Here is a 15,404-nt window from a genome sequence, read left to right as displayed (position 1 = left end):
GAACACGTGCTTACTCTGTGTTTATGTAGACCGTAGAGTTGATTGGCTATTATATCTATAGAATACCTGTTCTACAGGTATTCGATTACCTGTTCTACAGGTATTCGTTTTAATCATTTGACCGATTTTTCCTTTCTAAAGAAATGGGCCTGTCTAAAGATCGCTCAAAACGTTCCATCCAAACGGAAAATTTTACCACTTCAATGCGTTTCATTGTATCATGTTTATTGGAGTAACCATAACACATGCATCGGTCGAACACGTGCTTACTCGGTGTTTATGTATATAGACCGTCAATTTGATTGGTTATTATATTTATGGAATACCTGTTCTACAGGTATTCGAATGAACCATTAGACCGATGTTTTCCTTTCTAAACAAATGGGCGTGTCATTGTATGAAAATCTTTGTTCTAAAGATAGCTCAAAACGTTCCAGTCAAACGGAAAATTTTACCACTTCAATGCGCTTCATTGTACATCCTATTGTACAATGAAGCGCATTGAAGTGGTAAAATTTTCTGTTTGGATGGAACGTTTTGAGCTATATTTAGACACGCCCATTTCTTTAGAAAGGAAAAATCGGTCAAACGATTCATTAGAACATAACCTACTTATTCAGCCAATCAAATGCTTCCATTCCTCGCGAAGAATTGATTCTTCATGGTGAAGAATTCTTCTATTTCTGAATAATTCGACGGTGTCTGATTGGTTCACTTGACAGTTAAATGGGTGTGTCTTCGTTGGTCTTTGTTCAACACACAAAAAGAAACTATTCAAAACCCACGTGCTGTTTACAATGATATTTAAATTTTCTAAGCCTTGCTACACTTTTTTCCCCACTGTAATCTTTTGTCGCCTTTCTGAATATTATTTTTTTTTCCACATGTCGGTACATACAGAAAATACAACCATCGTCATGTATATATCAGAGACGAACATTGTCTTTGAAGACAGATTTTAATCACAATTTTCAACAAATTTTTATTTGATACTAGACAGCGATACCCACTCCTGCTGACTAGGGCCTTGTCATCTTAACAAAATCATTTTTCAAAAATTTAGATATTACGATTCTCGTTACATTAGTGTTCATTAGTTCAGTACCTTTAATATCTTCACCATACCATTTCCCCAGTAAATCAAGCTATTTCATATAATCTCGTGCTAACCTGACTGGGTTGGGAGTCTATTCTGAAACCGCGTGTGTTCGATATTGATTGCGTGCTCGATATGTACAACGAGCGGTCAAATTGAGCCTTATATATGACACAGCCGTGGGAGGAGTTTCTTTTGATAATCCATTCATTTGATTGGCTGATTTTTTACAGTCAGTAAGATCATATGAAGAGAAATCTTCCGCTTCGCTCCGCCCATTCTTCATGACGAAGATTTCTCTTCATATGATCTTACTATTACATAGAATACCTGTAGAACAGGTATATCATAAATATAATAGCCAATGAAATTGACGGTCTACATAAACACCGAGTAAGCACGTGTTCGACTGATACATGAGCTATGCTAAATCCAGTAAACATGATAAAATTATAATTATGTACAAATTCGTTGCAATGCGTGTTTTACATAAGCGGGAACTCTATATATAGCTTTTTCTTATTTAAAAATCTTCATTTCAGTTAACTCATGTTGCTTGTCGCGGAAAGTGTAGTGTCCCACGACGAATATTTTCCTTTCTCGTTTCTAAAGAAATGGGCGTGTCTTTATGTTATTATTGACGTTCAAAACATGACTCAGAACGTTTCGTCCAAATGGAAAATTTTACCACTTCAATGCGCTTCATTGTATTACAGTAAGTTGGATATTTGAATGGGTGAATGTTTCTTTGGGGCCCAAAGTAGGGAATTTTTTAAAGTAAGATAAATAACTCGATAGTGTTGAATAGTTTAGAGAAAACATCCCCTCCTCGGGCCTTCGGCCCTCGGAAAGAATGTTTTCTCTAAACTATTCAATACCATCTCGTTATTTATCCCTTACATATATCTGCCAGTACCACCTAGGGGCGCAAGTGAAAAAAAATGAGATACCAGTTAGATAATGTCACTGGTGAAATGTCTACAAACTCCAAATCTTATATACCTCGTAATAAAGCGGGGTCTTTGTTACACAATCAACTAGGCCTATTATACACGTAAGTTGTATTATAATCGTTTCCTTCCCCATTCCTAGCTCTGTCGCCTTAAAACGGAAAGATAATCCCAGAATTGATAAAGCGTTGATTTCCGATCATGAACTTCAGTCAATGAAATATAGAACTAAAGAAAAGGATTACTTTCTTTATTCAAAGAAAATATTCAAATCACTGAAGAAGGAGTATATATATTCAGTTAACTGACGGTTTATTAAAATTGTTTTTTCAAATTACAGATTTTACATTCTATGGCACCTGATCCCACCTCTTATATGCTTTGGAGATCCGTGTTTGCTTTGCTCCTATTTTGTATTGTTTTATGGACTTTTGATCTCGAATAATGTTTAAGCAGGGACTATGTTCTTTCTACTATAATATTTAGTATATATGTTCCTGTTTTAACTTTGTAAATAAATTTATGATTAATTCCCCCCTTTTCCAGATTTTCTTTTTCATTGCAGGTGACTGATTCATAAAATTCAAAAACCCGCGCTCAGACGCGAAACATTCTAGGTATGTTTATTCAGAAGACCCAATTTTTGAACGAGTTGTTCAAGGATAGTTCGAAATTCCTCGAATTTACTTAGGCTGGAAAAACCAAACATGAATGAGAGAAAATGAAACAAAACATGTGATTCAGGTATGGAGATTTAATATTTAGAAAATTTAAAATGTAATTTCTGTGTATTTCCTTAAAACTCTCTTTTTCCGGATCTTTTATGAGCTTAACAATAACAGTTGAACTCAAACATGTCAAAGTTGCAGATTTTTGCGTACGACGGTTTAGATTTTAATTTTAACAATCTCACCCATTAGTATCAAGTTTCCATATAATCAAAGAGGACAAAAAGCAATGTCACAAAAATAGGGAGAAATCTTTTGCATAAGTGATAAACATTTAGTGATAACACGTACCCCCATCCCTCCCAACCCAATAATCTTCAGCCAGAGTCTGATAGCATCTTATATTTCCTGTCCAAAAAAAAAAATCACTCCTTCCAACATTAATATACTCCCAAAGTTTATAATTGATATAGAATTGTAACAAATTCCAAATAAATCTCATTTTCCCTTTCACTCTGTAAACTAACTGCAGAACTGTAGTGTTATGGTTTTATGTATGGTTGTCTATTTATCTTTGACCATAACGCTACAGATCTCATGATGCTAAAATGTGCAATTTATGGCGCAAGATTTTTTGTGCATTGTTAGGGAAATTGTTTTCCAGTTTCCAGCATTGGTCAGTCATCTACCTTTCATTCCCTAGTTCTAGACACATTCTTTACCCAATGATCTGTATATTTTATTCACCTCCCAACCCTTTATAGTCTTCTCTACAAGCGATAAACCAGCTTGTTTTGAATTTCCTGCAATCCAACAGACATTTCAAATGTAACGGGAGAGGAGAAAATGCAGCGGACCAGACCGGGATTCGAACCCGGGCCCCCTGAAACTCCGGTCAAGTGCTCTACCAACTGAGCGATCTGGCCACCGGTGATCAAATCCAGCTGACCGCCACACAAGTAAAGCTAGTTTATCATCACCATTATAGACGATTATAATGGGTTGGGAGGCGGATAAAATACAAAGGTTGGTTAAAAAATGTGTCTAAAATTAGTGAGTGAAAGTAGTATGTTGGTTGATCAATGAAGGAAACTGGAGAAATTCTCTCCAAAAGTGCGCAAAAAATCTTATGTAAATTGCTCTCTTTTTTTGCATTACGGGAACTGTAGTGTTATGGTCATATATAAAATCATAATACTACAGTTTTGCAGTTATCTCTAAACAATAGTTCAAGTTTCATTATTACATTCATTATCATGATTATTACATGTAGAACATTTTTTTGGAGATTTTCAAAATACAATGAAGTGAATTAGTTCTTAAATGTTGAGATTGAAACAGCAGTCAAATGGATTGGAATATATGTAATGTACAGGCTGTATTCTAAAATACAATAGTCAATCAATTTAGCAGTCTTCATAAACAGAGAGAAAATGTGTTTGATCGATAATGTATTGTAATGTACCTATACTCCAATAAATGATAGATTCACAAATAATGTACATATTCATTACAATGTTTAACAGAAGTGAGAAGTCTTTTACTTTGTCTACTAACTTCATAATTTTCTATTTGAGATCTGTTAAACCCATGTTGCTCGCTTTGAATGGGTTACAGTTAGTTTAAAGAATTAAGATGAATACCTCTTTAATTATCATTTCTGAAGAAATAGGTGTGGCTTTTTGTAACGACTGATGTTCAGTAGGATAGAGCCTAATTTTCCATTCAAAAGAAGAATTTTACCACTTCAAATCAATGCACTTCATTGTAAATACCATGACAAAGTTGTTTGATATTAATTCCACTGGGCTGGTGTAGGTAATTATTAAGATGATAGACTGATGTGAAGCAGTGCATGCCTGTCCGGAAACCAGTCTGAATAATTTCTCCAAAGATGCAGTGTTACTAGCTGATATAAAGTATTTTTGATTGCCTCTGTAGAATGACAATTTTGTCTAACTTGAACACTAGCATATTCTGTTTGTGATCTAACCTAAACACTAGCATTCTGTTTGTGATCTTTATAGTCATGTTACTTTTATAACACATTTACCCAGGGAAAATGTGTGCATGATAGGCATGAGATAGAATTTAGCTTAGGCCAACAAGAAAAAATGATTTGAAAATGATTGATGTTCCATAGAAATTGATAAGATAAGGTAAGGTATACAATTTTTCTAGGATGAGTTCTGATTAAAAATTTAATAGCAATAAATATTAAATTTGTGTAGCTATCCTGCGTGTAGTGAAAACATAAATAAATTTGTGAGTCCTATAATTTTGATGTCACCTCTCAATTTGTTCAATACTGTATTACGCAAAGAAAAAATCAAACACCTACCTACCTACCCACCTTGAAAAATGTGGGTCGGAGTACATCAAACAAAAATAATTTTAATGATGGCCTTAGGTTTATTAATTGAGAGCAATTCTAGGCCCTTATTTATTGTGAATAGAAAATAAAAAATAAAGATAAACTTTTTTGGAGAATGTAAAAGCGTTTTCTTTATTTAAAATAGATATATATCAACTCATTTGAATGTAAATTGTTTCCAGTACATTAAATATAATGGAGAAATAACTCCAAATAAGAGTTCACACATCATATTTCCTTGAGAAGTACATGTATGTATGTTGCATAAATACAAAATATATACTACATACAAATTATGGTCGTGTAAAACCTCATCTAGTCAAATCATGATTTGCAATCCATGTGTAAAATAAATTTTCAAATGATGCATGTTTTTACCTTTAACATTACAAAATAACCAATTTACAGAGAAGCCAGTATTTTAGCTTCTAAAATGCTACGGTAAGTACTACTGTATTGCTAAGCATGATAATTGCATTGGATAACACCATATTACTACATGTAGTATGAACTAACAATGATAACTTATTCTAATGTGTTAGGGCTTGCTGTTAGCTTAAGCATACTTTCTAGATTCCTAATTCACTATAAGCCTTATAATAAGGAGTATACATAAAGTTATAGTATTGCCTAATTTCCATTCTCATGTAGAGGGTGTTGTAAACTCACAACTTGCATGACCAAAAATAAAAAAAAACTCAAATATCTGCATGCATTTTAGCTTCCTAGATTGATATTGTTTTGCCTGATATATTGTGGTTTATGCCTGATTAGTTGTCTATCACTCTTAATCTCTCACTACTCTCTAATGTACCGCCTTTTTCAATGTTTTCTTCAGCCTTTTACATTCAGTTCACTAATCTTAAGCACCTTTTGGATTTTAAAATATTTCTGAAGTGATGTCAAACCCCAGAAAAGCTGTAATTTAAATTTTATTTACAATTAGATTTGTAACAGGAGACAGTAAATATATGTTTATAAAACCCATGATCTCTACACCAGGCTAGTGTTATTTCTAAGGCCATGTAAAGTTAATATTTTGGTTCTCAGGCCTTTTTTCATGTGATGAGGGAGGGAGGCATTTTTTAAAAAACTTTTTTATTGCCCCAGAAACATGACAGAGCAGCTTTTTACACCGTACAAAACCTCAAAAAATGATCAGGGTGGTTATTTGTTGTTTTTATTTTATTGATTTAGCAATAAAAAGGGTCAATGATGCACCCTTGGAAGAGATGAGGGAGGGCCTGAGAACCAAGAAATATTTTTTTATAGCCTAATATGTCTAATTTTGATTTTCCATCATGCAACAGGTACTGGCTCCAGGACCACAAAGTGAGAAATGACTAAGTCAAAACGTGAGAAATGACTAAGTCAAAACTTTCATTTTGAATATCTTGAGTTTTTAATTTTTTTTTCATTCATGTTTTAAAAGATCAATAAATATATGATATTAAAATACATGTAAATTGTTAGCTCAACTGAACTGAAGGCTTAAGCACATTTTGTTCACTGTCCATCTGTAAACTTTTTACATTAATTTTTCAACTTCTCAAGAAGCAATTGGCCAATTTCAACCAAACTGGCCACAAAGTATCCTTGGGTGATTAAAGAACAGCAAAGTGATTACTGTTTTTATCTATTGGAGCATAACCTCAGGTTGTGTAGATTCAAGTTTGTTAACGAGGCTGGGGTATGGCAGCCATTTTAAGACTATTTTTATCTCCTTTAAAAGAAGAGCTCCATATAAAGATATAAAAAATGGTCAAATTTTAAAACTAAAATATATGAATTTTTTCTTTGCCAAATGATAGTTGACAGTTTAAGATACTGTATGTAAAAAAATAAGTTAAATCTGGTGGTTAATTTATGATTAAATTGTTGACCCCCCAGCCTCCTAAAAATCATGACCCCCAGGGGTAGGATGGCACCACAGTGAAAGTTCAAATGGATAGGAAAAGAGCTACAGTTAGCCAAAGAGATTTGTAAGCTAGTGTATATTCAATTATAGTTTGTTCAAATCACACCCCAATATCCTTTGAGGGGTAGGTATGGACCAAGTAAGCTTTACAATGCTGAAAAGATTTTTGCTTTTTCCTAGCCACAATGCTCAGGTGAACAATATGACCTATTGGTCTCATAAATTCTTTGTTGGAGATAAAAGTGCAAATAGTTAAATAAAAAAAAAAAATAATTCCATCGTAAAGCTACTGGTCTGTCGAGTGGTGTGGTTAAAAAGACCACATTCTGGGCGGGAAAGGTAGAGAGGAAGTAGGCTGGGCTTGTAGCATGTTAATTTACGGAATCAAGAGATGTAATTAAAGGAATAATTGCCAGACTTTTTGTTTCTTGATGATAATCAAGCAATTTGCTTGACTGATAATTATGCATAAATGTATTCATGTTTAAATTATACAAATTATCATGCAAGCCAGTCTCTTGATCAGGCCAAGATAAATAAATAGTATGTTTCTTATTCTCTTACCACTTCATGAAACTAATATAATACTCAGTTAAATATTCGGTAAAAAAAAATATTAAATTTTTTTCAGAAGTTTATATGCTTTATATTCTTCTTTTATGATCTTTTCACCCTTTCTGAGTTCTTATTTTATTATTATAAATATTATCAGAATTTTGTATTTGATGTGTTAATGAACATTTAGTAGAAATATCCAAAAATCCTTCAAGAAATCAAGACATGTTTGTCCTATCAATATGTAGATTTCATTCTACTTAAAATATTTCATGAATTTTTTTCTGCCATCATCTTAGTATAAAAATGAAGTTTTTTTCCCTTAAATTCTGATGCAACAAAACTGTTGGACATCATTTGGTAACGTGAAATGGAATACTATAAATTATACCCTCTTTATTATACACATGTTATCTCTTTTCCTGTTTCAGGTCATGCTTCAAGATGCAAGGTAAGATCATTGATGGGCCATTTTCAAAAAAAGTCCACTTTTTTGTCTTTTGATCAGAATAATAGGAAAACATTTTTTAGAGTGAAATTTTTTTTCCCGTTGGTTAATATACATGGTCATATAGCTTATAAGTAATTTTATGATCATCTCCCAGGTGTTTTATAAAAAATATTCTCTGCATTCCGAGTAAAATTTAACAGTAAAACCATGTCACATTAACAAAAATTTTATAACGCGCTTATTTAAATGATAGGGAAAATATTACCCTGTGAAGATATGTACAAATTTTGCACCTCATTTTAATTGAATTCATTTACAGATTAATTTAATATGATTGTTTTACTTATGCCGCCCACTAAATACTAGTATCGTGTATTTAACATTCAGGAAGTGACATGTCCCACCAGTTTATGTCATTCCTGTTATCAGAAAGAAAATGTTAAAATAAAAGTTATCTCATTTTCCCAGGAACTATTTTCATGATCCACAATATATCATCATTTTCTGTTGTCTCAAGTTTATGAGCGCCATGATTTGAAAGTGAGTAAAGAAAGGGTTCAAAGGTCGATAAGTTTGTCTTATTGGTAGAGTATAATGAAAATATGTCCTATCTGTTACCTTCATAATATGCAAATACTCTTTAAATTGTTTATTCTGCTAAAACAATCAGATTTACTAAGTTACAACGAAACTGTTTCAATGTCTTGATGATGCAAAAAGACTACGTTATACTAAATAACCGGTGATTTATATGAGAAATGTCCATCCTGTTACTGTCATTCCTGTTACCATTAATATGGTAACAGTAAGGAAAACTGGACTTCATATCTTGAGTTTTAACAATAAAAACAATTACTTTTATTTTTCTAAGTAATATAAGTTTAATAACACATGTTAAAAAACTTCGTAAATCATATTGAAATAAGTTAGTGCTTCAAATTGTGCCATTATAACTTAAACATGCACTCTTGTAACAGAATGGACAAAAATTGTAACAGGAGGGACAAATTATCCTGGTATTTATATACCTATTTAAGTTTCATCATTTGTTTTTCTTAAAATTATGAAAAATTCTTAGTTTTGCAACAGCATAGAGTACCTTTAATAAACAAAAATTGAACTGATAAATATTTTAATAGCACTTTAGAATTAAATTTCGTAACAGGATGGACATAAATGTCTTTTATTGTCTCAAATTTGCCAGATTTGACAAAATCATTTTTTTTATTCTACATTTATTTCTCTTTTCCTAACCAATAAAGTTAAAAAAAGTCAATTTTTATTTAAAATGTAGATTTCATTGTCCATCCTGTTACACTGTTTTGTCCATCCTGTTACTGTTTTGTCCTTCCTGTTAACCGTGTCCTTACTGTTACCAGTATATTTTCCTAGTTTAAATTGCTTTGGCAGAGCACCTGTTTAAATAACTTTCTGTAACTGTTTATTCTAATCACAAAAATAATGTACAAGAATGTTTTTTTTCAACTATAGCATATAAACATTCCGCAATAAGGCTTTTCATGAAGAAAAACCCGTAGATTTTGCTTCTGTTTGGTATATGGTAGTTTGACATGCTTTTAAACGCTCATATATTAGATGAATGTCAAACATCTTGGCATTCAATGATAATTTTTTCATTTATGAACGGTATACAAAAGATAATTTGATGAAAATTTTGAAATAGAGTTTTACAGCTCTTTTTTATGAAAGTAACAGGAAGGACATTAAAGTTTAAATGAGTAAGATAAAATGTCAATATTTTTTAAAAGAAATATTTTCTTTTATGCAATGCAGTGGATTTTAGTAGTTTATTACTATATTATTCAAGTAAAGTTGAAAAAATCATAGTAAAACCACTTTCATTTTTCAAAATATGTCATTCAAAAAATAGACTTTTTTTGAAAATGACCCTGATATCATCAAGTAAGTCTTTACAACTGCCTAATAGAGATACTTAGTAAGCAATGACAAACTGTCAACTAACAAACAATGACAAAGAAAACAAGATATCTTCTTTTCTGCTCTTTCAATTAAAGATGATCTCCAATACATGTATATGGAGAAATTACGAAACGTGGCAGATAAATTAGTTGCCAATTAGAGCCCTGCGATGGAAGAGCCAAGTCATGATTTGTCATATTTATTTTTAGAAAAAGCATCCATAAGTGAATTAGATTCAAATCTGTTCAAATCATAACACCCACTTATAGTGTAGGGCTACAATGGATGATCAATTTTTAAATAGGAAATATATACTTAGGAAAAAGAATCTGCTGATGAATAAGAAAGGCCACAATTACTCAGGTGGGCATTGTGACCCAGGAGCCTCTTGTTTCTTCTCCACTGGCATATTAATTAGGTCTTCTACTCTTTTCTTTTTCTTAAAGTAAAGGACACTAATCCCTGAATAAGCTCATATTTATAGAAAACTCTTGAATATTAAAATAGATAAACATTTATGTAAAGAACTTGGATAAGTAATGATAAACCTTATAAGCAGAAATTTTATCTTTCTATTTGTCACAAATTCACTAAAATTAATTCTTGCTAACTTAAAGATTAAATATTGACTTTTTAGAATAATGATCAAAGTCCCATTTATTTGTATATTTCAGATTTACTAAGAAGATCCACAGCATGTCTTTATATTTTATTTTCATTTTTCAGATTTTCTAAGAAGATGTGCAGCATGTCTTTGTGTTGTGTTTGTCCTTGGAGCTGCATTTGTTATGATGGAATTTAACTTCTCCAAGTCTTCAATCATTTTAAATAATAGACCAAAGACAGAAAAGGCCAAAGATATTTACCAGATGAAATTTTTGTCTGCACGTAATAAATCCAGTCAATTAACGAGGCCTCCCAGCCGACCAATCACCACTAGGCCTGCCCCCACACACTACGTTACTGTCAATTTTGAAGGACGGCTCGGGAATCAAATATTTGAATTTGCCTCCATGTTTGGGATTGCTAAGCATAATAATCTCATACCTGTTATTCCTCCCAATTCCCTGCTTCGTAGAATTTTCAAAATTACTCTCGGCAATACAAGGCCTGAAATCCAAATGAACAGAAGGTATAACGAGAAGAAGGGCTGTACCTTTGAGCCAGGCCTGATGTCGCTGGGTGGGTCACAGAACGTATGGATAAAAGGCTACCTTCAGAGCTGGAAATACTTTCAACATGCAGAGAAGGAACTCCGAAAACAATATACATTTCAAGACCACATAGCATTAAAAGCCAAATCCACATTCCAGTCTGTAATATCAGAGAAGAAAATCAGCCCCGACATTGTCTTCGTGGCTGTTCATGTTCGCAGAGGGGACATGAAAAATAATAAAAACTTTGTGAACTACGGATACACAACGGCTGGTGTTGATTACCTCGAGAGAGCCATGAACAAATTCCGTAAAGACTTCAACAACAAGGTTCTCTTTGTCGTGGGGTCTGATGACCTGAAGTGGTGTAGAGAGAACCTGAAGAAGGAGGATACTGTATTCATTCCTCCGGGTAATTCTCCTGAAATGGACGTGGCGATACTCTCCAACTGTAACCATGCTGTGATGACCGTTGGGAGTTACGGCTGGTGGACTGCTTGGCTAATCAAAGGTAGAACTATCTACTATAAAGGCTACCCTACACCCAACTCCAGTCTGGCCGCTTTATTTAAGAAAGAGGACTACTATTTGCCTGACTGGATCCCTATGTGACAAGTTCCTTCTACAAGCTTACAAGCATCAATCTACGCAAGCCATAATGTGATTAGCTGTGTTAAACTGAATTAATTTCCTGATGAAAAAAGCAACAGCCAAGAACTATCAAAAATGGCCCTGTGTCCAAATGTAACCCAGTTACAAACATGTTCTATTCATTGTGTATCATATTTACACAATCTATAATATATTTTCACAATCCACAACATATTGTATACAATCTACAACATATTCTACACAACCATATGTATTCTACACAATTTACATGTATATAGCTTTACATAATCAGAAATGCAGAGGTTTAAAGCATTTCACATAGTGTATTTATAAAAACTTTTTTATTGGTTCAGTTAAATATTTGTGGAATAGTTTATTATGAACTCCAGGCTCTAAAGTGATATTATTTTCTTGACAGAATGCCTTTAAAATGCTTGCTTAAAGTACACTGCACATAAGCCTACCATAATTTGTTTTGACCACCCCCAATCATTTGAGATATGAATGCATTATACATGAAAAGCATTCAGCCATACAGTCATGCAAATACAAATTCAATTATATTTCATAACTTCTTAAAAATTGAGTGTACTGTTGTGAATAATACTAACTGGAGTAAAAGATGAAGAAAGAGAAGTAGGCAGATTTTTGGGTGCACATTTTGTTTTTTTAAAATATTTTTTGCAATTTTTATCGCATGTGAATAAAAAGTTTTTTTTGGTTGCTCCAAGCCATTTTTAGCTCATCTCAATTAAGTCTGTTTATACCATTCATGTGCCAGCTTAAATGTTTTGGAGCAGATTTCTTTTTAAGTATTTCTGTGGCCTGTTTTGAACAGAGATGTATGGACATGTTTCCTTGCACTAGTCAGGTTTTGGTAACTTCATTTTCAGCCAAATTACCTTCAGATTAAAGTAAGAAAGTCCCCATCTCCAAGAAACTATTACATTTATATTGACCAAACTTTCTAGGATGCCCATTACAAGACTTGTTTTGGACGCCGAAAGTTGCCTATATTCCTGGATGAGTGAACAGGTTAAAGTTTTCATAGCAGCTTCATTAAGTACCGTAACCAAAAGCACCTGGCCAAAGTTACATGGATGGTGCATCAAAGGATGTACACTACCATGTTTGATTAAGAGGCTGGATCTGACCTACATTTTCCAGATGAGTAATAATGCTGAAAGGTTTGGAGCAGGCTCATTCTGGTGCCACTTCTATCCCTATCCGGACCAAACTTTCATGGAACTTTTATTTGGATGCCCAGTATAGGTTCTTTGGATAATTTTGATATTGCCTTTCCAGATGAGTGAAAATGTTGAATCTTTTTGGAACAAGCTCTTTAAGTCCTATCTGCAACAAACTTTTATGGATTCACAATTTAGGGATGCACACTATCAGATTTTCTTTGGCTGCTGAATTTGACCTACATTTTCTGGGTGAGTGACCAAGTTAATCATTTTGGAGAGGTTCATCCAATCATGGACTTTTTTTAGGCCCATCATGGACTTATTTTTAGGCCCATCATAAAGTAAATTGGCATTACTGATACAACTAAGAGGTACACAACCTGACTTACTTTGGATGCTAGATTGAATGTACCCTTTCCAGCTGAGTGGCCAGGCCCCAAGTCCAAAAATGAAAACAGACTTGCATCAAAATTTTCATTTTTCATATTTTTAGTTTTAATCTGTGTATTTACTTAAAACATTGCATTTTATAGCATTTAAATCAATCTCATGTTGAAATTTTGTATCTTTATCAAAATTATTTCAAAGGTTATTTTGGTTTGGCTTTTTCTCAGTGTGTGGTCTTGGGACCAGGTTTAAGTTTGTATTTTGAAGAGATCTGTTCCAAGTTACTGTGAGGCTCACCTGGATGAAACACCTGGCTGATTCACTAATAGACCTGCTTTGTATTCTAGGTCTGCATATTCTTGATGAGTGACTAATTTAATATTTTTAACACTGCAAGTAACTGCAAGCTCTTCAAGGACAAGAATTGTATAAATGTTACTCCTAAGGATTATTAGTTTAGTGTGGATCTTTGCCTTACTTAGACACCATTCATTGAAGTGAGCTAACAATCTTTGATAACCCAGGTTCTTGTTTTTTGGTGTGTTATGTCCCTATAATTTTGAAACTGTGCTTATGGATAAGAGTAAGAAAATCTTAATTGAAATGAAATTCATTAATTTTCATTTTACAGATTTGGGCTTTAAAGGAAACAAATTGTTAAAAAAAATGCCTATTAGGTCGTTTCATTATTACACAAAATCTTTTTTTTTCATCTAAATTAAATTGCATTCAGATAATTGTTTTGCACATGATGGTCAGATTTCAATGTTTTAGTACTAATATATGAACAAGAGAAATCCTTTATAGATAATTAAGTGATATGCATTTATATTCATTTGAAATCCAGATATTTTTATGCTCCCATAATCGAAGATTCAGGGGTATATACAGGTAGTTTTTGCCCTGTCCATCTGTCTGTCTATTTGGCTGCAAAAACTTTAACCTTGGCCACAGTGAAGCTATAATGGCTTTCATATTTCACAGGTTTATTCCTTGTGACAAGACCTTTCTTCGGGTGCCACACTATTCGACCTCTTTACTTTGACCCACTTTTATAAAAAGAATTTCAGAACTTTAACCTTGACCTTAGTGCTAGTGCTTTCATACTTTACATGTGTATTTACCTTTCAATGGATATTAATATTTTTGACCTTGATCTTAGAGTTTGACCTACTTTTAATAAACTTTAACCTTGACCAAAACTTTTAAACAATCAGTACTAGGGTTTTTGTATTCCACAGGTATATTAATTCCTAATGACATTTAGACCTTCCTTTGGATACCAATAATTTTGATCTTAGAGACTTGCATCTGAGAAACTTGAACGGTTGCCATAAGCTGTCATACAGGGGCATCAGTGTTTCACAATCACATCTTGTTATTGTGTGTTATGTATGATTTTGTAAACATTAGACAGTCAACATTTAAGAAATGTCCCAAATGAAATCATTAAATTAAGAAAAATTGTAACACTAAACTATTAAATCAAAATGTCTGCTACTCCTGCCATTTTATCCTGGCCCAAAGATCAGGTTTTGATGTAAATTGTTAACAAAGATAAGTAGATAGCATACTTGACAACTTAAGGTACTCCAGACCATGAGCAAGGAAAATTTCAGGAGTTACAGCCCTTGTTGATTTTATAGTGTCGGGGGACAGTATTTTTTCTCTCTTGCCTTTGATGAAGATTGATGAATTTGTTATTGTTCTAGGTGACTGTACTTGAATGACTGAGCTAATGTCTCAATATGCTGCAAGGTTTGTCAGAAGAAACTTAGGATATTTATTTACTTATGGTGTTGCTTTATTCCTATTGTCAAACACAAATAATCTGAAAAATTTACATGGTTTCCATTAAACATATTTAAGGCAAACATACACTTGAAAACTTTTTTTTTGCAAAATGCAAAATATAAAAAAAAATCCACAATAATTTTGTTACATAATATCATAATACCAAAAGTTGATATTACAGTAATATACTGATATGTACTGCACTAAGTTATAGGTTTTTTTTGGTCAAACTATACATGAATATATGAAAATCACATGATGTATCTTAGATCAGGTGAAAATTTGATCAACTGTTCAGTAGTGTATTCCATGTG

General features: G+C 32.9%; 1 protein-coding gene across 3 annotated transcripts; it reads left to right on the top strand.

The window, feature by feature from the left end:
* Positions 1–2,720: 2,720 nt before the first annotated feature.
* LOC134273743 (galactoside alpha-(1,2)-fucosyltransferase 2-like) lies at positions 2,721–15,335 on the top strand. 3 transcript variants are annotated; one of them, XM_062755952.1, is made up of 4 exons: positions 2,721–2,790; positions 5,497–5,529; positions 7,993–8,012; positions 10,680–15,335. In XM_062755952.1, the coding sequence occupies exons 2-4, from the start codon at positions 5,522–5,524 to the stop codon at positions 11,717–11,719; spliced, it is 1,068 nt and encodes a 355-aa protein (XP_062611936.1). In that variant the 5' UTR covers positions 2,721–2,790; positions 5,497–5,521; the 3' UTR covers positions 11,720–15,335. The 3 variants fall into 3 exon arrangements, with proteins under 3 accessions (XP_062611936.1, XP_062611938.1, XP_062611937.1); XM_062755953.1 differs by lacking the exon at positions 2,721–2,790 and adding an exon at positions 4,821–4,878 and having other exon boundaries at positions 5,502–5,529; XM_062755954.1 differs by lacking the exon at positions 5,497–5,529.
* Positions 15,336–15,404: the final 69 nt, after the last annotated feature.

Source organism: Saccostrea cucullata, unplaced genomic scaffold (genome assembly GCF_032062105.1).
Source record: "Saccostrea cucullata isolate Sc308-1 unplaced genomic scaffold, CSIRO_AGI_Scuc_v1 ctg134, whole genome shotgun sequence".
Lineage (NCBI taxonomy): Eukaryota > Metazoa > Mollusca > Bivalvia > Ostreida > Ostreidae > Saccostrea > Saccostrea cuccullata.
This window is presented reverse-complemented; position numbering and strand designations above follow the sequence as displayed.